At 35.9% G+C, this 24822-nt stretch overlaps 1 protein-coding gene across 11 annotated transcripts in view; it reads right to left on the reverse strand.

The window, feature by feature from the left end:
* The window catches only part of KIF21A (kinesin family member 21A), a 141369-nt gene that overhangs the window by 64598 nt on the left and 51949 nt on the right, over positions 1 to 24822 (reverse strand). For all 11 annotated transcript variants that reach the window (XM_008570167.1, XM_008570171.1, XM_008570166.1 and 8 more), the window contains exons 2-7: positions 6033 to 6255; positions 5546 to 5728; positions 4046 to 4195; positions 3230 to 3364; positions 2553 to 2720; positions 596 to 711 (exon numbers count right to left, since the gene is read on the reverse strand). In XM_008570167.1, coding sequence (XP_008568389.1) covers positions 596 to 711; positions 2553 to 2720; positions 3230 to 3364; positions 4046 to 4195; positions 5546 to 5728; positions 6033 to 6255 — 975 coding nt within the window. The remainder of the gene's footprint in view (positions 1 to 595; positions 712 to 2552; positions 2721 to 3229; positions 3365 to 4045; positions 4196 to 5545; positions 5729 to 6032; positions 6256 to 24822) is intronic.

Here is a 24822-nt window from a genome sequence, read left to right on the forward strand (position 1 = left end):
TGATGAAACATCGGAATGATGCATAGTATTGGAAAGGAAGAATATCAGTGATATTGGCAAAGTTAATAACCAGCAAACACCCTGTATTTTATTCAACTGACATTTTAAAAAGTTTTTCTAAATAAAAAAATAGTTTGAATTTTTAGGATACTTGTAAAAAAAGTGTCAATAATATTTAAGTTAGTTTGTAATTACTTCGAAGCCAGCATTGATTTTTTCAACAAAATTGTATTATACATCTGCTATGTGCTAAGCATTAAAAGCAAAAACAATGGTATGGTAGAAAGACCACATGCTATGGACGTCATTTACAGGCTAAGTGACCTTGAATAAATTACCTAATCTCTCTGGATTTCAATTTCCTTATCTGTAATAGAGTGATAGCACCTACCTAAAGGAATGTTGTAAGAATTACACAAAATAACAACATACAAAATGACTCATGCATTTTAGATGCTTAATAGTATAATTATTAATTTCTCATCCGATTAATAAGCCTTATAATAAAAGTGATTCTTATAAATCATGTTACAAGTTTATTTAGAAAATAGCGAATAATCAAAACTCAGGGTAGTGGATAATCACTTATGCATACCTATTACCCCCGAGGGAATCCTGTAGTAGTCTTGTCAGCTTGGAATCTCTATAGGGGACATGTGTGGCCCTCTTGCTCTTGTCTCCTAAGGCACTTATTACATTGCCAAGTGCCAACTAAGAGAGAGAGAGAGAAATGATATAAATTTACTAATTATAACATTTTTAAGTAAGGAAAGCATACAGAAAATAATGAGGAGACATGACAGAATTGACATTTGTGTTTGGTTTTGGTTTATATTCGTATTTTAAAATATAAAGTCAACTTCAAAGTTTTCTATATTAGAATAACTGACAACACTTAAAATACAGTACTATATATACTCACAACTCACAAGTACTTAAACTTCTATTCACAAATTTTCTTTGGAAATAGAAATGTTAGAAGATTGATGTCTTCTAACTACCCCTACAGCATCAGGTTGTGTACCCAGAAAATTATCAATTCATGTTACAAATTCTTTCCCTCAATTCAATAAAGAAATGAAATATTTAGTTATGGAACACGAAACTTTCTTATTTCAATATAGATTCCTTATGGGAAAACAAAATCTCCTTTCACCATAATAAAAATATTAGTATGATTTTTCTGAACAAGGCATTCTTATACAAGTAAAGCTGTCCTTGTAAATACAATAAAACTATGTGCTAAGCATCCACTTTTTAAAAAACTAAGTTAAACTTTAGAACTCTTTTGCCACTCCTCCTGCCTTACCTACTGCTTTTCTTACTGTCACCAAACTAGCACCTACAGCATAAGCATTATACAAAACGTTGGTCACATCACACTTCAGTCATGCAAACATCTATAACTACGTCTCTGTTAGGGCCAAAGGATTATGCAGGAAGTGGCATCAGGATCACACTGTTTCTTGGTCCCCCTTTTCCAGAGAGGCTACAGTCTTAAGCAATGGCCACCCGGAAACTCTACTAGATATTTCTCAACATGCTTCAACAGCCTAAACAGAAAAACAGACCAATGGCTTGTATCTTTTCCTGACAGCACAAATATAAATACCACCATATTTTATTTCCCAAGAAATTCAAAACAATACACAAAGTCCAGGATCCAGGTCACACACAACATTTATATAACATTCATCCATATTGTGGGAGCAGCAAAATGGGTATTGTAGTTGGGCGGTCTGGTTCTCTCAGTCTTGGTTGATAATTCCCCCACAGAAGGGTCACAATCTTATTATGGGAGCAAATATTGGGCAATGATAGAAAAGGACCCTCTGTTTGGAGCCTCCAACTATAGGATGGAAGGAAGCAACACAGAAAGCACACAGCATCTGTTAGCATCACAGAAACTTAGAGATTGCCATCACTTTTATACAGAAACAAATGTCCAATTTTACAGTGAAGACAGCAAGAAAAAAAAACTTACTACACAAAACTTCTCTAAAACATTTTCTTCCACATAACAGAAATTTTATGCTAACTCAACCACGAGGTATTTTCTAATCAAAATACCACTAGGTGGCAAGGTATTAAAGTTAATTCCTAATATAATATAGAAAAATGCTCACCTTGAAAAAATCATTACGAAAAAGTATTTAATTTTAATTCCAAAATCAATAAAATGACCATCATAAAATGTTAGCAGAAAGCTACTTTGAAAGTTTTATCCCATGAAATACTTAATATTAAATGTTGACTTTTACAGTATATTTTGTGTAGAATTTTTAAAATAATTTCTATATATGCAATTTTCTGCATATATTACAAAATTTAATTCAACCAAAGTTACACACATGAAGAAAACCTGCAATGTGAAAAAAATAAAAAGGCCTATAACAAGAGATCAGGGACTCACTGCATTACTAATAAGTTCACTGCAACTTTTGCTTCTCAGTTCAGTGCATAAAGGATTTCCATTTGGTATTACGGATTAAAAAGAGAAAAGGACAATAGAAAAGCCCTTATATATTCCCAGCTCAAAGCCTTAGTCTTACAAGTCCACAGTTGATAGAAATGCCTTCTTTTGCCCTCTCGCCTGTAGCTCCAGTACGCTTCAATCTTTCTGATCCTGCCAGATCAACAAAATGGAACTTTGCAGTCAGAGTTTCAAATTCATTCATCTGTGATGATTCAGAAATCATCTTATTATCAGTTGCATTTTCCTGCAATTAAGGAAAATAATTGAAAATACGTTATTAATGTGACCCTAAATATCCTCCAACTCCACCTTGCCCTCATTCCACATACATTTATAGGTATAGCCAAAGAAACAGTCATGTAGCCAAATAAATATAAATGAAAAAATGTCTGCTGTCAATTAGAAACTTAAAGTCAGAAAGAAGCTATAAAATCAGAAACCAACTGTTATCAACTAAGGATTTGCTTATATTGATAAAGAGAAACCTACAGCACAGAGTCCTGAAAAGCAGAGGGTCTCACTACATCCATCACTATACAGCCAGAACATGCCTTCTGATTGTTGCAGACACATATTCAATTTTTTGTTTTAAAATCTCACATGGTTGGCCAGCTTCAATTTAAATAGGATCAGAAGAGGAAATTAGGAAAAGGAATGATTAAACAAATAATTTGGTTCGAACATAGTCTCCTGAGATTCATGTGACTTTAGGGAGATAAAAATTGAAAGTTTAAAAAATTACAGCTAACTCACAGCATCTATTTGGGGACAAACTCTGGTTTGACACACATGAATAGTAAAAATGGCATGTGAACGAGAGCTCTGAACATTCATCTGGGTACTGGCAGTGGTCCGGGATAAAGCACCCAACTTCAAACACTGCATCATCTGGAAGAGAAAAAGAAAAAAGGGATGTACTTAAGCAATATACCACACAATCCAGTCTGAGCTAATGGCTAAAACCCACCATATTAAGGGATGTAAAAGATGGGGATTTTATACTGTTATTTTAGTTACAGCACTTTTTGAACTGAACTTAGTATAATAGTGTATTATTTTTTTAAATAGGAAAAAACACTGAGATTCCATTGTTTGCCATTTGCTGACATTTGCAGCTTCCATTCCAAAACTGTTACAGTAGGATGCTTTAGTACAAATGGAGCAATAACTTGAATTACTCAGGCTCTTCTGTATCATCTGCTGAAAATTCTTTTTTTTTTCTAATTTTTCTTTAATCTCCCTTTAGGAGCCATGACACAGTCCTATATATGTTACAGCTAAAGGTACAAAAGGATTATGATCTCATAATTCACCATTAGTTGTCTAACCCACTTTCTCTAGCTGAAAAAAAAAAAAACTATATGTATATTGCTTAGATCCTTTTGATGGTATAATAAATGTACTGATTTTAATCATAGCCCTGACATTTTTATAATAATATTCTGGAAAGAAGATTTTAAACTCCATGTTATACAGATTTCATAACTTGATCTTATACAGACTATCAGCAAAGCTGACTACTTAAATAAAGCCAACCATACTCTATTTTAACTGCAACATAAATGTCACCTCTGATTCTGTATTCACAGTACGTGTTGTGACGCCCACAGTATAAATTCCTCCAGTTGAATCTTCATGAATTCTTATGTTTGATTTTTTATTTTTTGCATCAATATCACGAGTGGTATCAAATAAGTCAAGGACCTCTTCATTATAGAGCTATCAAAAAGAAATACTAGTTTAATTTTATCAGAAATTGCCTTGCAGTTGTCATAAGTTACATAATGTTATTTTCAAACATATTTTAACAGTTCTTTAAAATGACACATATTTCTTCAAAATAATGCATAAAATGAATGAAGCAATTATTATTACAGAAATAAGTAAATGCAAGAGCAAGAACTGTAAATGGCTTAGTTATGACTAATGGGTTGATGACTATGTAAATGATCTACTAATACTTTGTAAGACATAAGCAAGTATTTAAAAATACAAGTAAATTCTAAGATATATGTGCCAAATGTAGACAAATCCTAAGCTTAGAGAAGATTTAAGAATATTTACTACTTGAGCTAAAAATATATTTCCTATTGACCCCACAGCCCTTCTTAATGTGTCTAAAAATTAATACTCAGCATTTTTGCAAGGTCAGCAACAATATTAGTGTTTCTGTGTCAATAAGGCTGAAAAGATCAAGTTACCGCCTTAGAACAGGATACACCTGCCTATTTTTCTATCAATATGCTTTAAAGTCACATGCCTAACAATACTTTGAAGGGAAGATGAAAGAACACTGTTTCTTTTCTTTTCCCACCATCGCTTACCTTTCTTTTGATATAAACACATACTGTTCTCCTCGGTTTTTACTGAATGGGGATGTCCATTAAAATCAGCAATAATTAATTTGAATTAAGTTTCCTATTTTGTGTTAAATAATGCTGAATAAAATGTTTCAACAATTATCAAACTGATTAGCTCATGGATCAGGTCATCTAGACTAAAACACTCTTTGGACCAAGAACCCAGAATTATAATGCCACTGTCTATCTAAATACAATGTTGCTCAAATTCTAGATGTCCTCTTACTGTCGTGCCCTCCCACCAGATCAGACTGCCCTACATTAATCCAAACCTGCCCCAACCTTTGATGCAATGTCCATCTATTCAAGGATACCAGCTTCTGCAGCCAGGTTAGTGCTATACCCTCAATTCTCACATTCTCATTCTCCCTTTTTGTATTAGCCACTGAGTTCCTAGCACTTTGTAAGCCTGTCTAAATTACAACAGCAATTTATATTTATCTCTTGATAAAGGAAGGATCTGAAATAAACAATATTAATTGTCCTTTTACTTTATGGACACTGGTCAGGTGTTTATAATATTAAGTGCCAACATCATTGCCTACAAGTAAGAAATAGTTAACTATTATCAAACATTAATTTACTCAAACAATATTTATTGTGTACTATATGCAAGGCACTGTACTGGAAGCCAAGGGCATAAAATCATAAGGGCTTATGATCTAAGGACAAAATTTAAAGGAAACTAATGATACAGTTAGATTATTACCTCTAAGAATTGGGCATTCACTTTAAAATCTGGAGGAGGAAGCCCATTTTTAATTGCTGTGTGTTTTTTTTCTTCAATATTCTTGAAAAGGTGTTTAACAGCACGAGAAATAATACCCTGTTCTTCCTCAATGATGTTAACATCAAATCCTGTTCCCATCGTGTATGTTTTGCCAGCTCCAGTCTGAACAAAAGAGTAGAGAAAAATTAGTGTTTAACCTTAACATAACCTGAAGAAACAAAAATGGAAGTGGAACTGAATTAACATTTCTAAAAAGTTACAACTCCTGGGCCGAGCCCATGGCGTACTCAGGAGGGTGTGGCGCTGGGAGCGCGGAAGTGCTCCCGCCTCGGGTTCGGATCCTATATAGGGATGACCGGTGCGCTCACAGTGCTCACTGGCTGAGCGCGGTGCGGCCGGTCTCAAAAAAAAAAAAAAAAAAAAAGTTACAACTCCTATGAAAATAATATGGTAATATGGTACTTACTTGTCCATATGCAAAAACTGTGGCATTGTATCCTTCAAAACAACCTTCAATCAGTTTTTCTATACATTGAGTGTAGATCTGCTCTTGTTGGGATTCAATGTCAAATACATAATCAAAAGTAAAAGCTTTATCTTTCCCTAGGAAGACCTGAGGCTCTCCTGGTGTGACAGATGTACAAATATGGCATCCTTCAATCCTTTCTTTGGCAAGCTGTGGTCTTATTCTGTGAGAAATAATCAGAAAAAAAAATAAAATACAATAAATGGGAAAAAAATCAAGAAATAGGATTTAAAATTTCTTGGCCAAACCTTTTTAAAAACAATAACATAAAATCACCTGCTGCTCCTTCATTTGAAAAGTTTAAATAAATTGAATTATACTGAATCTATTTCAGTATATGAGATGACTTAAAAATCCTAATGAATTACTTAGCAATCCCCAAAAATCATTAACACAAGTAAAATTCAATTTAAAATTAAATATTTATCCAGGTGAATACTTTTCCTCAACTCTGCAAGAGTTAGATACTCAGTCAAATAAATTCTACTACCAAAATGCTGTTTGTTGTTATTTTTGTTTTAGATTTCTTCTCTTTATTTCCAGTAATGATGATATGCAAAAATGAAAAATTAAGCACATAATACTTATCTTGATGCCCTGATGTCCTTGACTTGCCTTTACCACAAATTCTTCACCAGTTTTCAAACTTACTTGACTATTACCTTCTGATACTTTTACATGTTTTAGTCATATTCTCACAATATACAAGAGTACTTCAAAAAGTTCATGGAAAGATTTGTATCATCTATTAATTCAATTTTTTCCATGAACTTTTTGAAATACCCTCATATACTTATTCATTTACAAATGATATGCATGTACTACTATATTGATTTGTCATATATTGAGATACAAAAGAGGAATTTTGTAAAGCAAGAAATTAAAAATACAAAGAGTTCTAATATTCTCCCTCCAAAACCCAGTGAATTATCATGAGTTGTCCTCCATTTAGAAGACCACAGCACTACACCTATCCCACATCTACCTCCACCTACTCCAAACTCCAATACTTTCCTGTTCTGTCTTCTCTTCCTAATTTCAAGTCCTGTTTTCATTTTTTTTAAAATTATATGCTAAGCTTTTTGTTGTTGTTGCTCTGTTTTTGTTTTTTTTAAGGCCTATTTTCAAAGAAGGAAGGTAAATTTGGTGATATGTTCATAACAGAACGAGCTGAAATTTGGCCCTATTCTGCTCACTCAGTAGTGTGTAGGTGCATCCTGGACCTACACACAACTGACTTATTGTATCTAGATTTTTAAAGAGATTCCTACCTGCCACAGAGAAAGGAAAAAAGTTTAAGGAAGAAAAGACAGCCAGGGATTGAAAATATAAAATGATGAAGATAGATCAAGTAATGGTTTTTAAAGGAATCTGGCACCACATCCTTATTTTTTGAGATTAAAAAAAATATTAAAAAAAAATAAAAAACAACCTCAGGTCAGGTCTACAGCAGTAGAAAAAGTTCATCTATTTATTAGCTATAAAGCTAAGTCTAAGTCCATATCTCTCGACTTTTCATTCTTTCCAGTTCATCAAGATGAAAGGTCAATAGAGGGTAGGAAAGACAATTTTGAGAAGGGAGTGAATTTCTATAGTCCCAGTTATTAAAGTAGAATTCTGTACTCCAAAAAATGTGTTGAGTAAAGACTATATTTATTTATGCAATTATTTGCTTTCCTCTGTGATGCTGGTGCTTTTCTTTTATAAAGTCTCAAGCTTTGGAATGGAATGTAATAATCAATGTGGAGCTGGCTAGGTACTGTGGAAAAAGCAATGGAGTGGCCATTGGAGACTGGGGTTCTATGACTTTTTTTCACTCCATAGATATGACATGGTCTTTTCTCAAAGCTCCAGTTTCACCTGCGGAGGAAAACTATAACTTCAAGATTACCTTTATATCTAACACTATTTAACAGTAGGACACTATATTATAAAAAAGGGAAAGAGGGAAACAATATTTACATACTGTTATACATACATCCCTAAGTCCCTCTGTTTTTACCACGCTCCACCTTTGCATTAAAGAATTTTTGTTGGTGGTAGTGGTGATGGTTTGTTTGATTTTTTTGTTGTTATTGCTGTTGCTGGTTTTTCATTTTTGTTTGTTTGTTTGTTTTGTCTGGCCTGTATGGGAATCTGAACCCTTGGTGTTATAACACTAGTTTGTTTATTTTAATCAGTTTCACTAACAACCTATGCTCTCTCTTGCTTCTATGGCTTCAAATACATTGCTCCCTTTTCCTGAACACTCTTCTCCACCCTCTTAATCCCCAACTCATTTACCAGCCAGAACATCTCGTTTTCAATCTGTGTTTAGATATCACTTATTTTGGAAGCTCCCACAAACTCTTTGCATTCCACCATAAAGTCACATCTCAGCTCAGGCTGTTCTCTCTCCTGAAAGCTACCTTTTTAACACCAGGTCTCTGCTTTTCACCAGTTTTATGGTTGCTATACACACTCTGTGAAGCTTAACAAATCCCATGTAATAAAACAGACAAAAATAAACACAATTCTCTAAATGAAGACGAACACTTGGCTACCGTTTGAAATCAGTGCCTCATTAATTTAAGTAAATGATTTATAACCATAGGCTAATTTGGCTATTACAATACTTTTAATTTCATTTCAATATAAAGAGAAACTAGGTGCCATTTGAATTATTGCAGATGTAGCAGTCAATGTTAGAAGGTCAATGTCACTCAGAATGTCTTTAACTTAATCTCCTAACCTCTACTCATCTGATTATTATCTTTGCTAATGGCAAGGAGGATTCAGTTTGAAACCTGGATGATGCCCAATTCCATCCATCTGCATGGGCAGGCGAGAGAGTGGTTTTAAAGGCCAACTGGATTGGCAGAACCCTTTTCTACTGGATCCAGGCAATGACAGTTTCCCAGTAGGTCAGAGAAATTCCCAGCTGGGTGGTGGCAGTCTTCTACACGTGCAGTCCCAGCAGGTCAGAGAAATTCCCAGCTGGGTGGTGGCAGTCTTCCACACGTGCAGATAATTCGAAGCTGACTACACTTCAAAGGTTAGGGATAAATTCGCCTTTTCAATTCTCCTTCAGAAATTAGTATTTTAAATACTCCAAATCCCTAAATTTTCTACTTGAGTCAAGAATTCTCAGATGAAGTCCCAATCCAAGCCAATTCAATTGCTTTATAATGTGAAGTTTGAAATTTACCCAGCTGCACACCTCAATTTCAAATCTAATATGAGATTATGTACAGACAAAGTATACCAATACTTCTGGAAAAGAGAAAACTGAAAAAAGAATCCAGAATTTACAACTCTGAATATTTTGAAATACCTTCTTTCTTTATGTAAAAAATAAGAACATTAAACACACTCATCTAATCCCAACACTAAGAAATCATCAATGTTAACATTTTGGTTAACATTAACACTCAGAAATAACAAAGCATTGCAGGCTTTTTGAAATGTATAATCATATAACTACATACATTTGAAACTGTTTTTTAAAGAAAACAATTATGCATAAAATTTATGTCATAAGTATTCAGGATAAAATATTCTAATATTACATAGCAATATTATATAATAAAAGGCTACCAACAACATTTACCTATAATTATCGAGACATGTAGTATATAATGATAAATTATCTATAATTATACATGTGTAATATATAGATAATTATATATTATCTACGTATAATTACATTATCAGTTGTCCCTCGGTATCTGAGGGTAATTGGTTCTAGGACCACCACCCCACACACACCAAAACCCACAGATACTCAAGTTCCTAATATAATAAGGTATAGTATTTGCATATAACCTACACACATACTCCTGTATACATTAAGTCATTTCTAGATTACTTACAATACCAAACACAATAACTACACATCACTTCATTCCCATGGATTTAACATAGTACTCACATATGATAATCACAATAATCTAACTAACATCACTTTACTCTTATCACTAGAAACTTGTTCTTAAACAAGCATTTAACCATTCTACATCTCAATTTTTTAATCTATAAAATGAGGAACATGAATTTAATACTCCTAAGATTCTTTCCAAGTTCAAATTCTATTTAAATTAATCTTTCAAGTAAAATGAAAGTTTTCTATATTGGCTTTGAAAAGGTTGCAATATATTGATATTCAGCACAGTACCCCACAGATATGTTTCAATAAAAAAAATTTTTTTTAACCAATTACATTTCAATACAAAAAAAAGGTAGCAATACACTACTTTTTTTTTTCCCTGCCACACACTATACCCACCATTAGTTATACCAGTTGCTCCTTATTTCTTCATGGTTCCTAATGTATCCTCCAGCTTTTGTAGCAAATGTTGCTGTGGCCATAGTGATAAGGGACTTCATTTATGAAAACATTATTATGGCTCCTTGAAGTGGCAATAGCTGGTGAAGATTAGAGGAGAATCTGAGACTGAATCTAGCAAGCTTCCTCAAATTGGGCCCTGCTTTCCATTCTTTGTCTTCGTAATAACCAAAATTGGTTTTAGTAACTGAATATATCAAATAAGTCAAAGGACTAGTTTCAAGATGTCTTGGATAGAACAGAAAAATGAAAAGATAAATATATTTTGGGGGAAAGGTTTATACTTGCTACCTTTTCAGTTAGAGTTGTAGTAACAAAGCTCAGCAAAACTGAGTTTACACTTCAGTTCTGCCACACACTGCCATCAAGAGGCAATCCACCATGGGAGTTAAGCATTCTACACATTCTTGCTGGGTATGTCAAGAATGCAAGACTGTGACTGCCTTTTCACAGATCATTCCTCAAGATTGTGTTTGCAGCAAGCAACCTTTAAGGATGAGGTAACATCTTCCACCTGACAAAGAGCTGGCTTGCTCCTGCTTACAAAAAAAGTAATGAACCCACAAGCTTCATGTTTCTCAATGTCCTCACTGCTTGCACACATCCATATAATAGGTACACCGGCAACTCCCTGGTTGGAGTGAGAGGGAATAGGGAATCAGTTCAATTAACAGGAAGCTCACTATGTTTCTTGTACTGTGAGTAATAAAAGTCCTTAGCCTCCAACTCAAGAATCTTGTGTCTTCTGCCACCATTCTTGAAACAGGAACAGTCTAACTTGCTAGTTTGTAAATAGAGTAAAATCTCGAACCCTTCACAGGTCTTATACATACTAACTGTGACCTTGGCAAGTCACTCTCTCAGCCTCAATTTCCTTGTCTATAAAATTTCTATAAAATATTATGACTACACATCCACATCATAGTATCTTGAACGAATGAGAAACTATGTGGCAATGAAAACCTGTGTACCTACAAAGTGTTGCTGCTTCTGTTGTTGTTATAGCACCACTTAAAAATTCTCCAAGTCAATTCTCTCATAAGGCACCCTAACATCTCGATTTGGGCTCCCCACCATGTTAAAGAATGCATGATTTACTCTTTGGCTCCCCAAATTATTGCTATATTTTTTAAAACACACTCTGAATGCCCTGAGCGTTTAGGAAAATTAAATGTAAAAAAACTATGTCAGGAATAGAAATAATACAACAGTGAACATTACCTAGAAATGTGTACATATGCATACAAATATACATACATATATTGTTGTGCAAAGATAATAAAAATGAATATTAGTTACATCTCCATTTGCAAAGAAAAGTCATAATCCCCTAATTAACCTTTTCATAGTAATGAATAATCGAGTCTCATTTATCCTGTTATTCATATCAGTATAGCATACAACAGGAACCAAAATGCGAATTTTTATTCTTTCAGTATTATTATCATTTTTTTCTGTCTTCAAATAAGCAGTAAGGAAATTTCATTCATTAAATAATGGATCTAACTTCCTGAGTAACAGGTTTGCTTAGAAAGGTGGATTCAATTGTTGTGGTACAATTGGCCCTTATACTGAATTAAATTGAATTAAATGCTACTGACTAAAATGTTGACAAATGACTAATCAATGATTTGTAGCTACTGAAGGAATGTTGACTTAAGCCCATGCCATTATAATTTATAATCTCCCACTACTTGTGCAGGTACCCATTTTTTCCTGAATTATAAGAGTAACAATAACATCACTCAATAATCTAGTCCAAGGAATCAAAACTATATTTTTAAACGCATGTCATTTGTACAGTACTTTTCAGACATTCTCTTATACCCTCACCTCTCCTATTCTTCTGTTCTCCATTTTATTAAAAAGCATCACAAGAGACAAGACTTTCATTTGCTAATTTATTGGGCAAGTTATTTTTCCCACAAAGAGAAGATGAATAACACACAAAAGGTCTTCCTTTTTGCATTCTTTTGCCATTGCTGATTTTTGTCCTGTTAGGAAGTACTCGTACTATTGTCCTTAATCTATGGTTTCATAGATGTGACAAATTTTTCCATTACCTAAATGTCTTTGTAAACTGTCTGTTCTTCTTTTGCTTGAGTTATTCTGATCTCATCCCCATGTGATTATGGCAGTTCTCTAGTTTACTCAATAATCTGACCTGATTCCCACTTTGTGTGGTTCTTTTACTTACTCCTATCTGTAACTAGCTCACTTGGCACCTTAACACCTTTGTTCCTCCTACACCAACAAATCTATCCCCTGTACAGACCCTTTGCCTTTCTTTATTCCATTTGTTAGAGTTCTGGATGATCATTATATTGGGTACTATTTACTAGTGTTCAATTTGATTTCTTAATGTTAATTATATCTTACTAATTTCCTCCCTTCCGTTTCCTAAAAATTAGGACAGCTATCACGTTGTCATAACAGCTGAGCACCTTGGGTTTCTGGTCCCTTTTTTGATCCTCCTTTAGTTCATTCCAGTCAGAAGACACCACATCAAAGAAGCATCTGCCCTACTTTAACCCTCCACCTTCTGTTCTAGAAAAGAGTTCTGACACACCATAGGAAATAGTTAGACCATTTGTGGCCTTGCTGACTTGTTTCCTAAGAGCTCAGACACTGCCTAAATAATGGGTAACTCAGGTCTACCAAAAAAATTCCTCTCCCCTAAATGGATCTTTAATTTCAATGATGATACTCTGGTTTCTCTTCAGGTGGTATAAATCTTCCACCTTTTACTAATTACAACGATGGTTGATAGGAAAAAAGGTATTTCTTCAAGACATTCCAGAAAAAAAACACATCTCAGTAATTCCATTAAAGAGATTATTAATTCACTAAAAAGCCTAAGAACCTGAAAGCATACAGGAGTGTGTTCCAGGGACCAGTAAGTACACACTTCTGTAAATGACAGAGATAGAGAGGAGAACCTCATATTTTAATCCACTGATGATGAGCCACTTTTCAAAACTATCCAGAAATCTTATCCTAATCTCCACAATTAGCTATGTAATTAGCCTTATCTGTTGTGGTCCACCTGGCTCAAGTTTATTCTTACCCAATAACATGAAAAAGTATTCATAAGTTTCAATTAAAATGTTTAATATAATGTATATAGCTAAACATTTGGAGCTACAACCCTAGACTAAGCTACTCAGTCTCTGATTAGCATCATCACCCGGAAAAACAAAGACTTAGCTCCTTCAAGTGCAGTTCCACAGTGGCTGAGTAGCGAAAGGAAGCAGGAGAAACAGGATGATGCAGCATTATAGCAGTCCCACCTTATTCACGGTTTTGCTTTCCATGGTTTCAGTTACCCACAGTCAACCAAGGTTAAATGAAGTTGACTACAGTACAACAGGATATTTTGAAAGAGAGTGAGAGAAACCACACTCACAAAACTTTTATTACAGCATATTATTATAATTGTCCTATTTTATTATTAGTTGTTGTTAATCTCTTAGTGTGCCTCATTTATAAATTAAACTTTATCACAGGTATGTATGTATAGGAAAAAACATAGCACATAGAGGGTTCAGTACTATCTGCAATTTCAGGCATCTACTGGCAGTCTTGGAACATATTCCCTGTGGATAAGGGAAGACTGCTATACCTTCTTCTGACTTCCACTCCATGTCTCCTCCCTTTTTATCCCCATGGTTCTTCTAAGGATACAGCACATTGAGAGAAGTTCTCTCTTAAGTGAGGAAACTGGTATCTTTCCAGGGTTGGATTTTATCACTCCCTCTGTTGAACACCAGATGTTCAGAAAACTACATTGAAGTAGTGCACATAGCCTGACAAAGAAGAAAGTACCTACATTCTAGATTGAGAGAAAAGTTGAATCTTCTGCATCACTGTAATTAGTCCTTTTGGAAACTATGGAGCTTTCTCCTTTAGCCTCTCTCTCAGAAACAGAAAGCTTCTACCCCAAAAAACTGAGTGAGGGAAGGGAGTACTTTAAGTGATGACATGAGCCACCCACCTACTTTCCAAAGTGCTCATAAAAGTTTTGTTGTTGCTGGTGGCTGCACATGATGCCATATCTATAACCCAAAGCCCTCAGAAAACCTCATTTAGTCAACAAATCCCTGTTGAGGATCTACTTAATGACAAACAGCAGTGTGTCAGGCAAAAATTTTTAAAACAAAAACAAAAAACTTAAGAAGTATAGCCATGGGGTGGGGTGGGGAGCTAGAAGAAAATTAAATATTCGCCCAATGAAATGTTGACCTAAAAGAAACTGAGGCTAAAGTATAGGATTTATTGAGCCAATATGACAATTGCAACCAGGGAGATTCATAGTCAGGTCGCCCTGAGAAATGCACTCCAAGGGGGCTAGCAAGGCTTAGCATTTTATAATCACAAGAAGGGGGAAGAATCAAAGGGAGACAGAGAACAGCCCCTCTCTAATCACTTCAGTTTTTCTATTAGTTTTACATGACGTACAGATTCGGGATTGTTATTAGGTTACATCTTACATGCAGGGATCTAGGGTAAGGGTTACAAAAAGCATTTGAGGTTATATTATGATTTTCTGGTGCCATCACCTTTGTTTCTAAGTAAAGATGGTCTTATGATAATGTTTTCCAGGGCATATGAACATGACTACTGACATCTCAGATCTCCCAAGGCTATAGTGACCTGATCAGAGCAGATTTTTTTGTTGTTGCTGTTATCAGGAATATTATATACAAAGGAGAAATGCAATAACGATTAGCCCAAAGGGAATGAGGGAGGAACAGGAAAAACTGCACATAGGGAATTTTATCTGACCTGGGTTTTGGAGGGTGATTAGAATTTTCCAGACTGAGAGGAGAGAAAGTTGGTTCAAGCAAAACAAAGACAAAGATACTTGAACTGCATTTGTTCCCTGGTTATGACATAGTCCTTTGGGGCACAAGCACCAGCCTAATAGTTGCTAGAATTTAGGGATGTTTTATGAATGTTAGGACACCACTTAATTAGGCATCCTAGCTAAGACATTATCTTCTAAAATGAGCACCCTGATCTCCACAAGATGAAAGATGCTACCAAAAGGCACCCAAAAGGCATACTAGAAATTGCTCCCAAATATTTTTTAGTTTCCTCCTCCAGATTCACCCATGCCTCTGGGAGACTGACTTTCATGCGCTGCAATAATGGGCTCCCTTGCTCTCGGGCTTTTGGTGAGACTCAGCAATGAGAGACACCAGTAGGACACTGCAGGGTAGGAGAGGAATGAGGTCAGGGTGGGCTGTGTCTTTCTACAAAGGCCACAGTTCCTATCAGGCAGCCAATTCTTAACCAATACCTTCAGGAACTAAGAGTGGTCCCCAGACAATAGATAGCAAGGAAATGGAGACCTCAGTCATACAACCACAAGGAACCAAATTCTGCCAACAACCAGTATGAGCTTAGAAAAGACAGTGAGCCCCAGATGAGAAACGCAGCACCAAGTGACACCTTGATTGCAGCCTCATGAGACCTGAGCAAAGGGTCCAGCTAAAAGACCTGACTCCTGATCCATGGAAACTGAGGTGTAATAAATATGTGGTGTTTAAGTGGCTAAATTTGTGATGATTTGTTACACAGCAACAGAAAACTAATACAGAAAGATACTTCTGTTACAAATCTCTATCTTTCTTTAAGCTTAATTTTTTGATTTCAGAATCCTCGAATCAAATGTTTGACAATAGCCTACATTTTCTATATGTCCTAAAATAAAAATAAATGCTGACAAGTATAAAGAAAAACAATTAACTCAAATTAGAAGCATGGTTTCCCTCCAAGTATAATATTCTCTGGTCCTTCAAGTCAGAAAAAATTATAAGACAGTAGTTATAATAACTTTTATATTCTCTCTGTTTCTTCGACAATCAGCTAGTCTGAGTTCGCACATTTCTGTTTCTGTCTATATTTTCTACTAGAAGGATGAGATACTTTTCTTCTGATAACAGCCATTGCTATAAAGTACAATGACAGGGAAATGGAATAAGTTATACCCTGTGACTGGCTAAATAATGGCCCCAAATCCCAGAAACAAGTAAATATGTTACCTTACATGCTAAAAGTGACTCTGTAGATGTGATTAAAGATCTTGAGATTATCCAGGTGACTCAATGTAATCACAAGTGTCCTTATAAAAGGAAGGCAGAGGGAGATTTGCTACAGCAGAGTCATGTCAAAGTTAAACAGTATGAGTATGAGAAAGACCTGACCAGCCATTGTTGGTTGTAAAGATGGAAGGAGCCAAAAGCCAAAAAATGCAAGCAGCAGAAAAAGAGATTCTCCCCAGAGCCTCCAGAAGAAATGCAGCCCTGCCAAATCATTGACCTCCAGAACTACACAATAATACGTTTGTGTGTGTTTTTAAGCCACTAAATTTATGGTAATTTGTTACAGCAGCAACAGGAAACTAATACATGCCCTACGGCTTCCTATAAAGTCTGGTCCTAAAAACATGGGTCATAGTTAGACTGATCCTATAATCTATTGTCCACACCAGGATACTTTTGAAAGTAAAGGGGCTACTATTAATAATCATTCCAAGATAACAGTCAGAAATTAGGATTACCTAGGTAAAGTGAGATGTATGATCAGCCCACTCATGTTATACTCATAACAAAGGATTCAGTCAAGTTACAGAGATGTACATTGCAGCTCAAAATGAGGAAAAAGCTTTTAAACAACCCATCAAAAAAACATTGCTTGCCTTAGGAGGTGGGGGGTTTCCACAGTGGCTACTGATAACAGATGAAGGGTAGTAGAAGTTCTCAAACCTGGCTGCATGGGAGAATCACCTGGTAAATTCAAAGTGTTTGTTTTGTTTTTAATTCATATTCCCAAACCCCATCCCAGACCTATCAAATTAGAATTTCCAGAGGTGAAGCCCAGAATCTATATTTTCAATTAGCTCCCCAAGAGATTCTAACACAGTGTCAGCCCAGCACCAAACTCTAGAAGCAGTGGTGAGCAGTAATGTTTATACTTTATTTTGGAAGCAGACCTAGGGCCCCCCAAAACACACAAATAATGCCACTATTCCTACAAAACACAATCTTAGTCCTGAGGCCCAATAAATAAAAAATATCAAAATGAGGTTACTCCTATTGGAGGTGCCCCAGAGATTTCTCGACACCAGGCTCACCACCCCCAACAGCCCCCAAGTCTCCTCCATGAAATCTCAGGGCTCCTCTGAGACCAGGCATATGAAAACCAAGCCTCTGCATCATCAGCAGTAAGTAGCTTCATCACATCCACAGTTTATAATAATTACCCAGAGCAGCAACCATCTTTTAAAATTAAGTATCTGGAGACTGTTTCAATTAATACATCTGGTCTTATCCAACTTTGTAAAAAAGTTACCTTTCCTTGTGTGGGGAAAATAGGATAATTTAGTCAGGCTCCCTCAGCTCAGGTCTGGTTGGGGGTTGAGCAGCACATTTCTTGTAAATAAGTTCTGTGTGGGTGGAGTTAGTGAGCATACGCACCCAGGTATCTTTCTAGTTAATTGCTATTGTGTGTTCTTCAGTTTGTGAAGCAGAAGCTGGCAGCAGAGCTCTCGTCTAAAAATAGAGCATGTTTACTATGCTGGCAGCTGCTCAGTTTTTCTTTGGACTTTGCCCGGTAGCAGTGGGGTTTTTGAGTTTCTCTGTATACTGCCTAGCTCTTAATGTTGTGTGTGCTGAATAAAGACTATTCCTACTTCAGCCAAGGCTCCAAGGACCGTTTTGTCCAATTACCTAGCTCGTAGACCTGCAAGTGAAGGGTTTGTGAACAGGCTCCAGGGGTCTGTGATCTCCAGACCCCAGCTCTAGCTCTACACCTTGATTTCCAGTTCCTCTGCCTGAAGATACCTCAAGTTGGGGGCTCAGAGGTGGGAGGTGGAGAATCTGTCTTTCATCAACTCTCTTAAAGCATAGCAGATCTAGTTGCTTACTCATTTGTAGGATTTTCTTTTAAGAAGAAATAATTTAGGGTTTTGAAAAACATTGTCATAGAGGAATTCCTGCATATGGTAAGAGATATAGTAAATGATCCTAAGATTCCCTTAAGCACCAGCTCTAAAATTCTAAAAACTTCAAATTGTAATTATTCTAAGAACAATTAGAATCATGTTTGAGAGAACAAGGCTGCAATGTCTCTTATCTTCCCAGGTCACCATGTATTTAATTAAAAAAAAAAGACATTACTCCAATTGGACATTTTTAACATTCAGCAGACTTAGTATTTTTTAGATTATTTTTATACTGTATTTGGATTCACTCTGTGAAACAACTCTGCTGTCTTTTACTGTCATGCTTGCTAAGCACCATGAGGCAGAAATGACCATAAAAGAGTCTCAATAAGACTTAAGATACAAATAGATCTTTTAAATAATAATTTTAGAAGTCCCCCAAAATAAACCATTAATAAACCATATTTTTCTAAACACACATGCAGTACATACACCATACAACGGCATGTGGAATGAAATTACCTTTTTAACAGTTAAATTTCCATACATCTGCTTCACTTTTTACAGACTGCATTTTAGAAAATCAGCTGAATAACATTCATGGAGATTTACATTATTTCACGAGGTATCAAGAATGGAGAATGCAAACAGCATTCCCCATACAATTCTCACCAGTTTAATTTGGTCTGTTACCTTTAGGAACAGAGGTAAGTGAAAAGTTATTTAGGAAAGCTGGCTTTCTCTCTCAGACATTTTAGAGCATGAATGTACTAGAGAAACATTAGAGAACAAAGTGTCTTTGATAAATGCACAGAATGCACTTAATACTCTCCTTGAATTGAAGGTCAGAGGAAATAGATAAATGTCATCCATTAGCACGGATACTAAAAGAGTTAGGAACTGCATGTGTACATTCTGAATGTTAGAAATAGAATTAAAATGTCATTAGAGATCTTTGAACCACAGCAAGCTGTCTAAGCCATTAGCTTCCCCTTTCTGGCAAAAGTCTAATGTCTACAAGCAGATTATGAAGCTTCCTGCTATCAACAAAATTATGTCCTAAATAACAGACATTTGAGGCTAATTATAAGAATTTAACATTTCCAGAAAATAGGAAGAAATCCTCCTAGAATCGATTCAACTTAACAAATAATTTATTGTGCCCCTACACGTAAGGTACCATGCTATGCACTGTAAGAGAAATAAAGAATAAACCTTAAGTTCCTGACACCTGGGAATTTATCATTTAATACAGAAGATGAGGCAAATAAAAAAACAAATGTAATTCACCATGATATATTATTAAACAGCACAAAAGAGGCTTAGAGCAGAACTTCCCAAACTTTAATGTATGTATGAATTCCATGGAGAGCTTATAAAAATACAAATTCTGAGCTTGAGGGTCTGGATGGCAGCTGAGAATCTGCATTACTAATAAACTGCAGGTGATGCTGATGCTGCACTCTGAGCTTCAAAGCCTTAAGGTAAAGTAGAAGGAAGACATCAGCCCAAGTAAAAAGAGGGAAGAAGTATAGCCATGACAGGGAGGGAGAAGATGATATTTCAGAGGGCTCTTGAATAGGCAGCTTTGGGGGAAAAAGAAATGAAATGTAAAATGCATCAACCAAAGAAGCATGTGCTTTTATTGTGATTGTTGTTTAACTAATAAAGTATTTTTCACTTTAAGTAAATCCTAATAACGATTTTTACATCTATTGTCTTAAAAGAGCTATCTTACATCACCTGTACAGATATAATAGAATTTTATTTATGTGCCTTTCATAATGACTTAGGTTTCTAGACATTGCCAAGTCAAGCAGCCTCACACAACTACAGTATTTAAATCAGTAGTTCACAGAATGAGCTCAGACAAGAAAGCTCAAGAAAGAAGCTGACACCTGTGGACTTGATTCCCAATTGTATCCCTGATTCCCAATTGTATCCCCCACTCTACCACCCTTGGACAAGGACACTCCAAATATTAGCAGCCACACAGGAAGGGAAGTAGGATGTGGAAAGTGAATTTTTTTTCCCCCTCAAGTAGAAGAGGACTCTAACAACTATATCCATTTTCTACTACTGTGTAACAAATTACTAAAAACTTGGGACATAGGACAACATGCATTTATTATCTCACAGTTTCTATAAGTTTGAAGTCCAGGCATAGCATAATTGGGGCCTCAGCTCAAAGTCTCAAAGTCAGGCTGAAATCAAGGCAACAGCTGGATGGCATTCTCAGCTGGAACTCAGGGTTGTCTTCCAAGCTCATGCAAGTTGGCAGATTTTAGTTGCTTGCAGTTCTGAACTGAGGTCCTTGTTTTCTTACTAACAAATGACCAGCTCTCAGTTCCTCGATACAGCCCTCAGGTCCTAGCCATGTGGCCCTGTCACAATGTGGCAGCTCATTCCTTCAAAACCACCAGGAGAATCTCTTACTCCGGTCTGCTAAGATCTAGTCTCATGTTACATGGCGCAATCATGGGGGTGATATCCCATCACCTTTGCTATATTCTACTAATTAGAAGCAAGTTACAGGTACTACCTGACTCCAGCCAAAGAGATTACACAAAGTAAGGAACACCAAGAGGCAGAAATCATTTGGTGTCACCTGACAGCCTGTCTGCCATAGTCAAGAAAGTTCTTTCTCAGAAAATGTGCCTTTTGGTCAAAGACTTGAAGGATGAGGAATCAGTTATGCAAAGGCAGTGGGCGGAGGAGGCAACCACTAATATTATAGGAAAAGGGAGAGAGAATAAGGAATGAGATAGCCCTTAAAAACATGTCACCAGTAGCCATAGCCATATCAGATACCTTTTAATTTCATCACTGGGTGTTAATGAATGTGAATAAAATATATAAGGTGAGTTTTATAAACCCAGCTACCCAGTCTTCTCAACTATTTCATGCATACCCAAAGAAGTATGCATCAATGTGAAAGAAAGACACAGAAAAAAATACTGTACATCTTCCTGGAGTGTCAACTTTACATTTGGTAAAATTAATAAGTAACTTAAACATTTTATATTAAAAACAAATATATTTATAGAATGTGTATACAAAACTAAGTAGAATACAAATTTTACACTATTTTTTAGATAAGACTTGACTCAAAGAAATTTTTAGTTTGAGAGTACATTGCACATTTTCTCTCACTGCAGTTAGGGGAACTTTGTTGGAAAAGCTTCAGACTCAATACTATTTGGGGTCTTCTCTGTTTATTAACCTCATTAAATATTAATGAGGGAAAAATACTTACAGATGAAGAAATTATAAGTACACAATTTCAAATGAAATGCACATGAGCAAATTCACTGTAATCACTGAAAATCAAGCTGCAGACTAAACTGTTACAAAAGCAATTAAATTTATATATCATACAGTAAGGTGTTGATGCCTAGAGTGTTGTCCTTGACAATTATCCTATCCAATTATTAATTTTCAGTGTGGTGATAAAGGTTTTCTAAATGTTTGGTTGGTTTTGGTGTGTTGGTTTTGTTCTTATTCTTTAAGATCCAAATGTGTATCCTATGTTTTATGGTATAAATTGCTAATGGTACTTCAAAATCCATTCTCTACTTTTTCCTGATTAAAAATTTTTGTTATTAATAACATTTCTATTTGGACACCTGCACATTTTAAGACTCCTTTCAGCTAGCTGTGGTCATATGGCCAAGTTTTGGTCAATGTCAACAGCAGAGTCTTAAAAAGGAAAGGATGAGCCTTCCCCTTTTTTCCTCCCTTCTTAGTGACTAGAATGCAGAGTGAAGGGGTGCACTGGCGTGGTCCACGCCATGGCAGGATCCTAAAGGAGCCAGCTTGGGCTGCCCTCTCCGAGCTGGCAAAGCCGCTGGAGGGAGAGCTGCTCGCAAAGCCGCAGCTACGAGCACTTGCTGCAACCAGAAGGGCTGCCTGCCTCGGCTTTGTGGCTTTTGCCCTCTTTCGATATTTTGGTTAGCATGGCAGTTCTCTGAATTCCCAAAAGATTATAAAAATAACACAAATAATTATACAGTCATTGAACTAAACATTCCCACAGAGGATCCGAGTAAATTGGACAATTTAAAATTATCCCCTTGTGATAAATTGACCACACCAACATATGTTCCAAAAGCACCGCTCATGACTAAATATGAGCTGCAGCCTAATGTAAGTTGGTAAACATCATTTACTGGAGGTTATGTTAATGGCAAGAGAATGGTTGGCATTAATGAGAAATTATATGATTGGGACAAATTAAGTATTTGGGAACGAAACTGTAGAACCCTCTTTACTTGGTGATATCCAGTTTTAAATAAATCATTAAGAATTAGATATTGGGATAAAAATATATGCTGTAAAATTATTAAACCTGCAAAATTAGACCTAAGAGGCAAATGTAACTGGTTTTGTGAGGAATGGTGCTGCGCACAAGGAAAGAAATTCAGCTCTACTGAGGAAAGCTCATACCACATATGAGTATAGCTTGAAATGTAAATTGTGTGCCTGGCAAAGTGAGGCATCATAGGATTCAAAGGCCTGATTCTTCTATATTCCATGCTAACACAATTTAAAAAGGAGGTTCAAAAGACACAGCCTAAACTGATATAATCCTGGGACTCCAACAGTTCCAGGCCAGACAATGGGAGCCAGCCCATTAATTAATTAGATATTAAAGGTATTACCTTCTCACCTATGCCTCAAGGTAGCTGTCTTTGATTAAGAAACTGGGGAATGTGCAGAGTACAAAGTCCAACAATTAAAATCTAGCACTTTTAGCTGGAAGGAAAAAAACTGTATTTGTCTGTGGTTACTTGGAGCTAATCAGCACAAATAGGCAGAAAGCCCAATGAATTTGTGAGAGAAGGATGTAGTACTTACACACACACACACACACAGACACAAGCCTGGACTGTAAAATCCAGTGATTGTTCAACTCAAAGACAACCCCTTAGGCTCCATTACCTGCACCAGCAGGAAGTCGGCTTTGAAAGCTATCTATCCCCAAGAAAACAGTATACTTTCCAATGCCCACTTTAGATCCGGCCATGGAGAATAATAGACAATAATGAACCTCCCAAAGGACAAAACCAGGAACCATGGAGAACAAGTGATTTCCTCCCCGAGGGCAGCAGAGTGAGCTTGCCAGAAGCACTAACAAAGACCTTTTTCTATTGCCAGGATAAAAATCTCCATGATTATTACACACAGGATTTGACAGTTACTAAGGACCAGTGACTGTTGGGTTTTCTATTTTCCCATTCTCCAAATGGGAGTGTCTTATCCTGCTTCTCCTCTACCGCTGTTTATGGAATATATTACCCTGCTCCTACTTTACCATTGTATTGTAGCAGATAGCAGACTTTCAGATCGGATGTGCCAACCACAAGAAGCCACATCAAAACTTGGGAGAGAGAATTGACATTCCATTGTCCAGGTAAAATAAACCATGATATGGCTGAGATTTGGTGAGGGAGTGGATATCTTTCATGGATAGGAAATACAGTGCACATGGCAGAAACTGCGAGATGTTTCTCCCAAAATCCATGTGCTCCTTCTTCCATAGTAATAGGAATTTTAGCTAGGTATATGGCAACCTACATCTCCTAATCTCTTTTCGTACTCCATGAGGTGATATGACTGAGTTCCAACTAAAAGCCTGCAAAAAAAGTAATGTGTATTACTTCTAGACCAGTCCCTTAAAAGAAAGGAGCATTTCCTCCTTGTTCTCCTTCCTGCTGGGATATAAACATGTTGGTTTCCATCCACGCACATGAGATCAGTATCCTAGGAACAGCAAAGCAACAAGGTAGAAGGAGCTGGGCCCCCAATGCTGTGAAGACTCCTTGCTAGCTCAGGGCTATCATATTCTATCTTATTTAAGCAATTGTTGTTTCAGATCTCTGTTAAAGCAGCCAAACCTATATCCTAATTTACACATGCTTATAAAACTGACAAGGAATTTCTAAGCTTAATATATAGATTTGTATAGAGGCACAGAGAATGGCTTTAAACACAATTCCAACTAAACTACTGGCTAATTTGGATTGTGACTCACTATGCTAATTCTCTGTTTTGTATAACCATTTGTTACAAGATAATAGTAGGAGTTAAAAAACATACTGAAACTTCACTGAAATAATGCATTTTCTAATAGAAATTTGTAAATGCAGTTAAGAATTCTTTGAATTATAAAACTTGGGGATTTTTAAACTAATTTGTTAAGGTAGCACATCTTAAAATGTAAATTTTGCATTAGCACATGTGTGCTTTAGAGTTTGTTAGAACTGAGAACTTTTCATCAGTTCATTTTCCTCATTTTTTCCAAAAATAACTTCAAAGAAGAAAATCTATCATACAGATTAATATTTACTCAATATTTCGCTATTTTATATTCATTCATTAAAAACATAGATGTCTCCTGAAAGTCCAAGAACAAAGAAAAACAGCTAACAAAATAATAATGTATAAGTGCCTAATGT

The sequence above is a fragment of the Galeopterus variegatus genome, unplaced genomic scaffold, assembly GCF_000696425.1.
Source record: "Galeopterus variegatus unplaced genomic scaffold, G_variegatus-3.0.2 Scaffold577, whole genome shotgun sequence".
Lineage (NCBI taxonomy): Eukaryota > Metazoa > Chordata > Mammalia > Dermoptera > Cynocephalidae > Galeopterus > Galeopterus variegatus.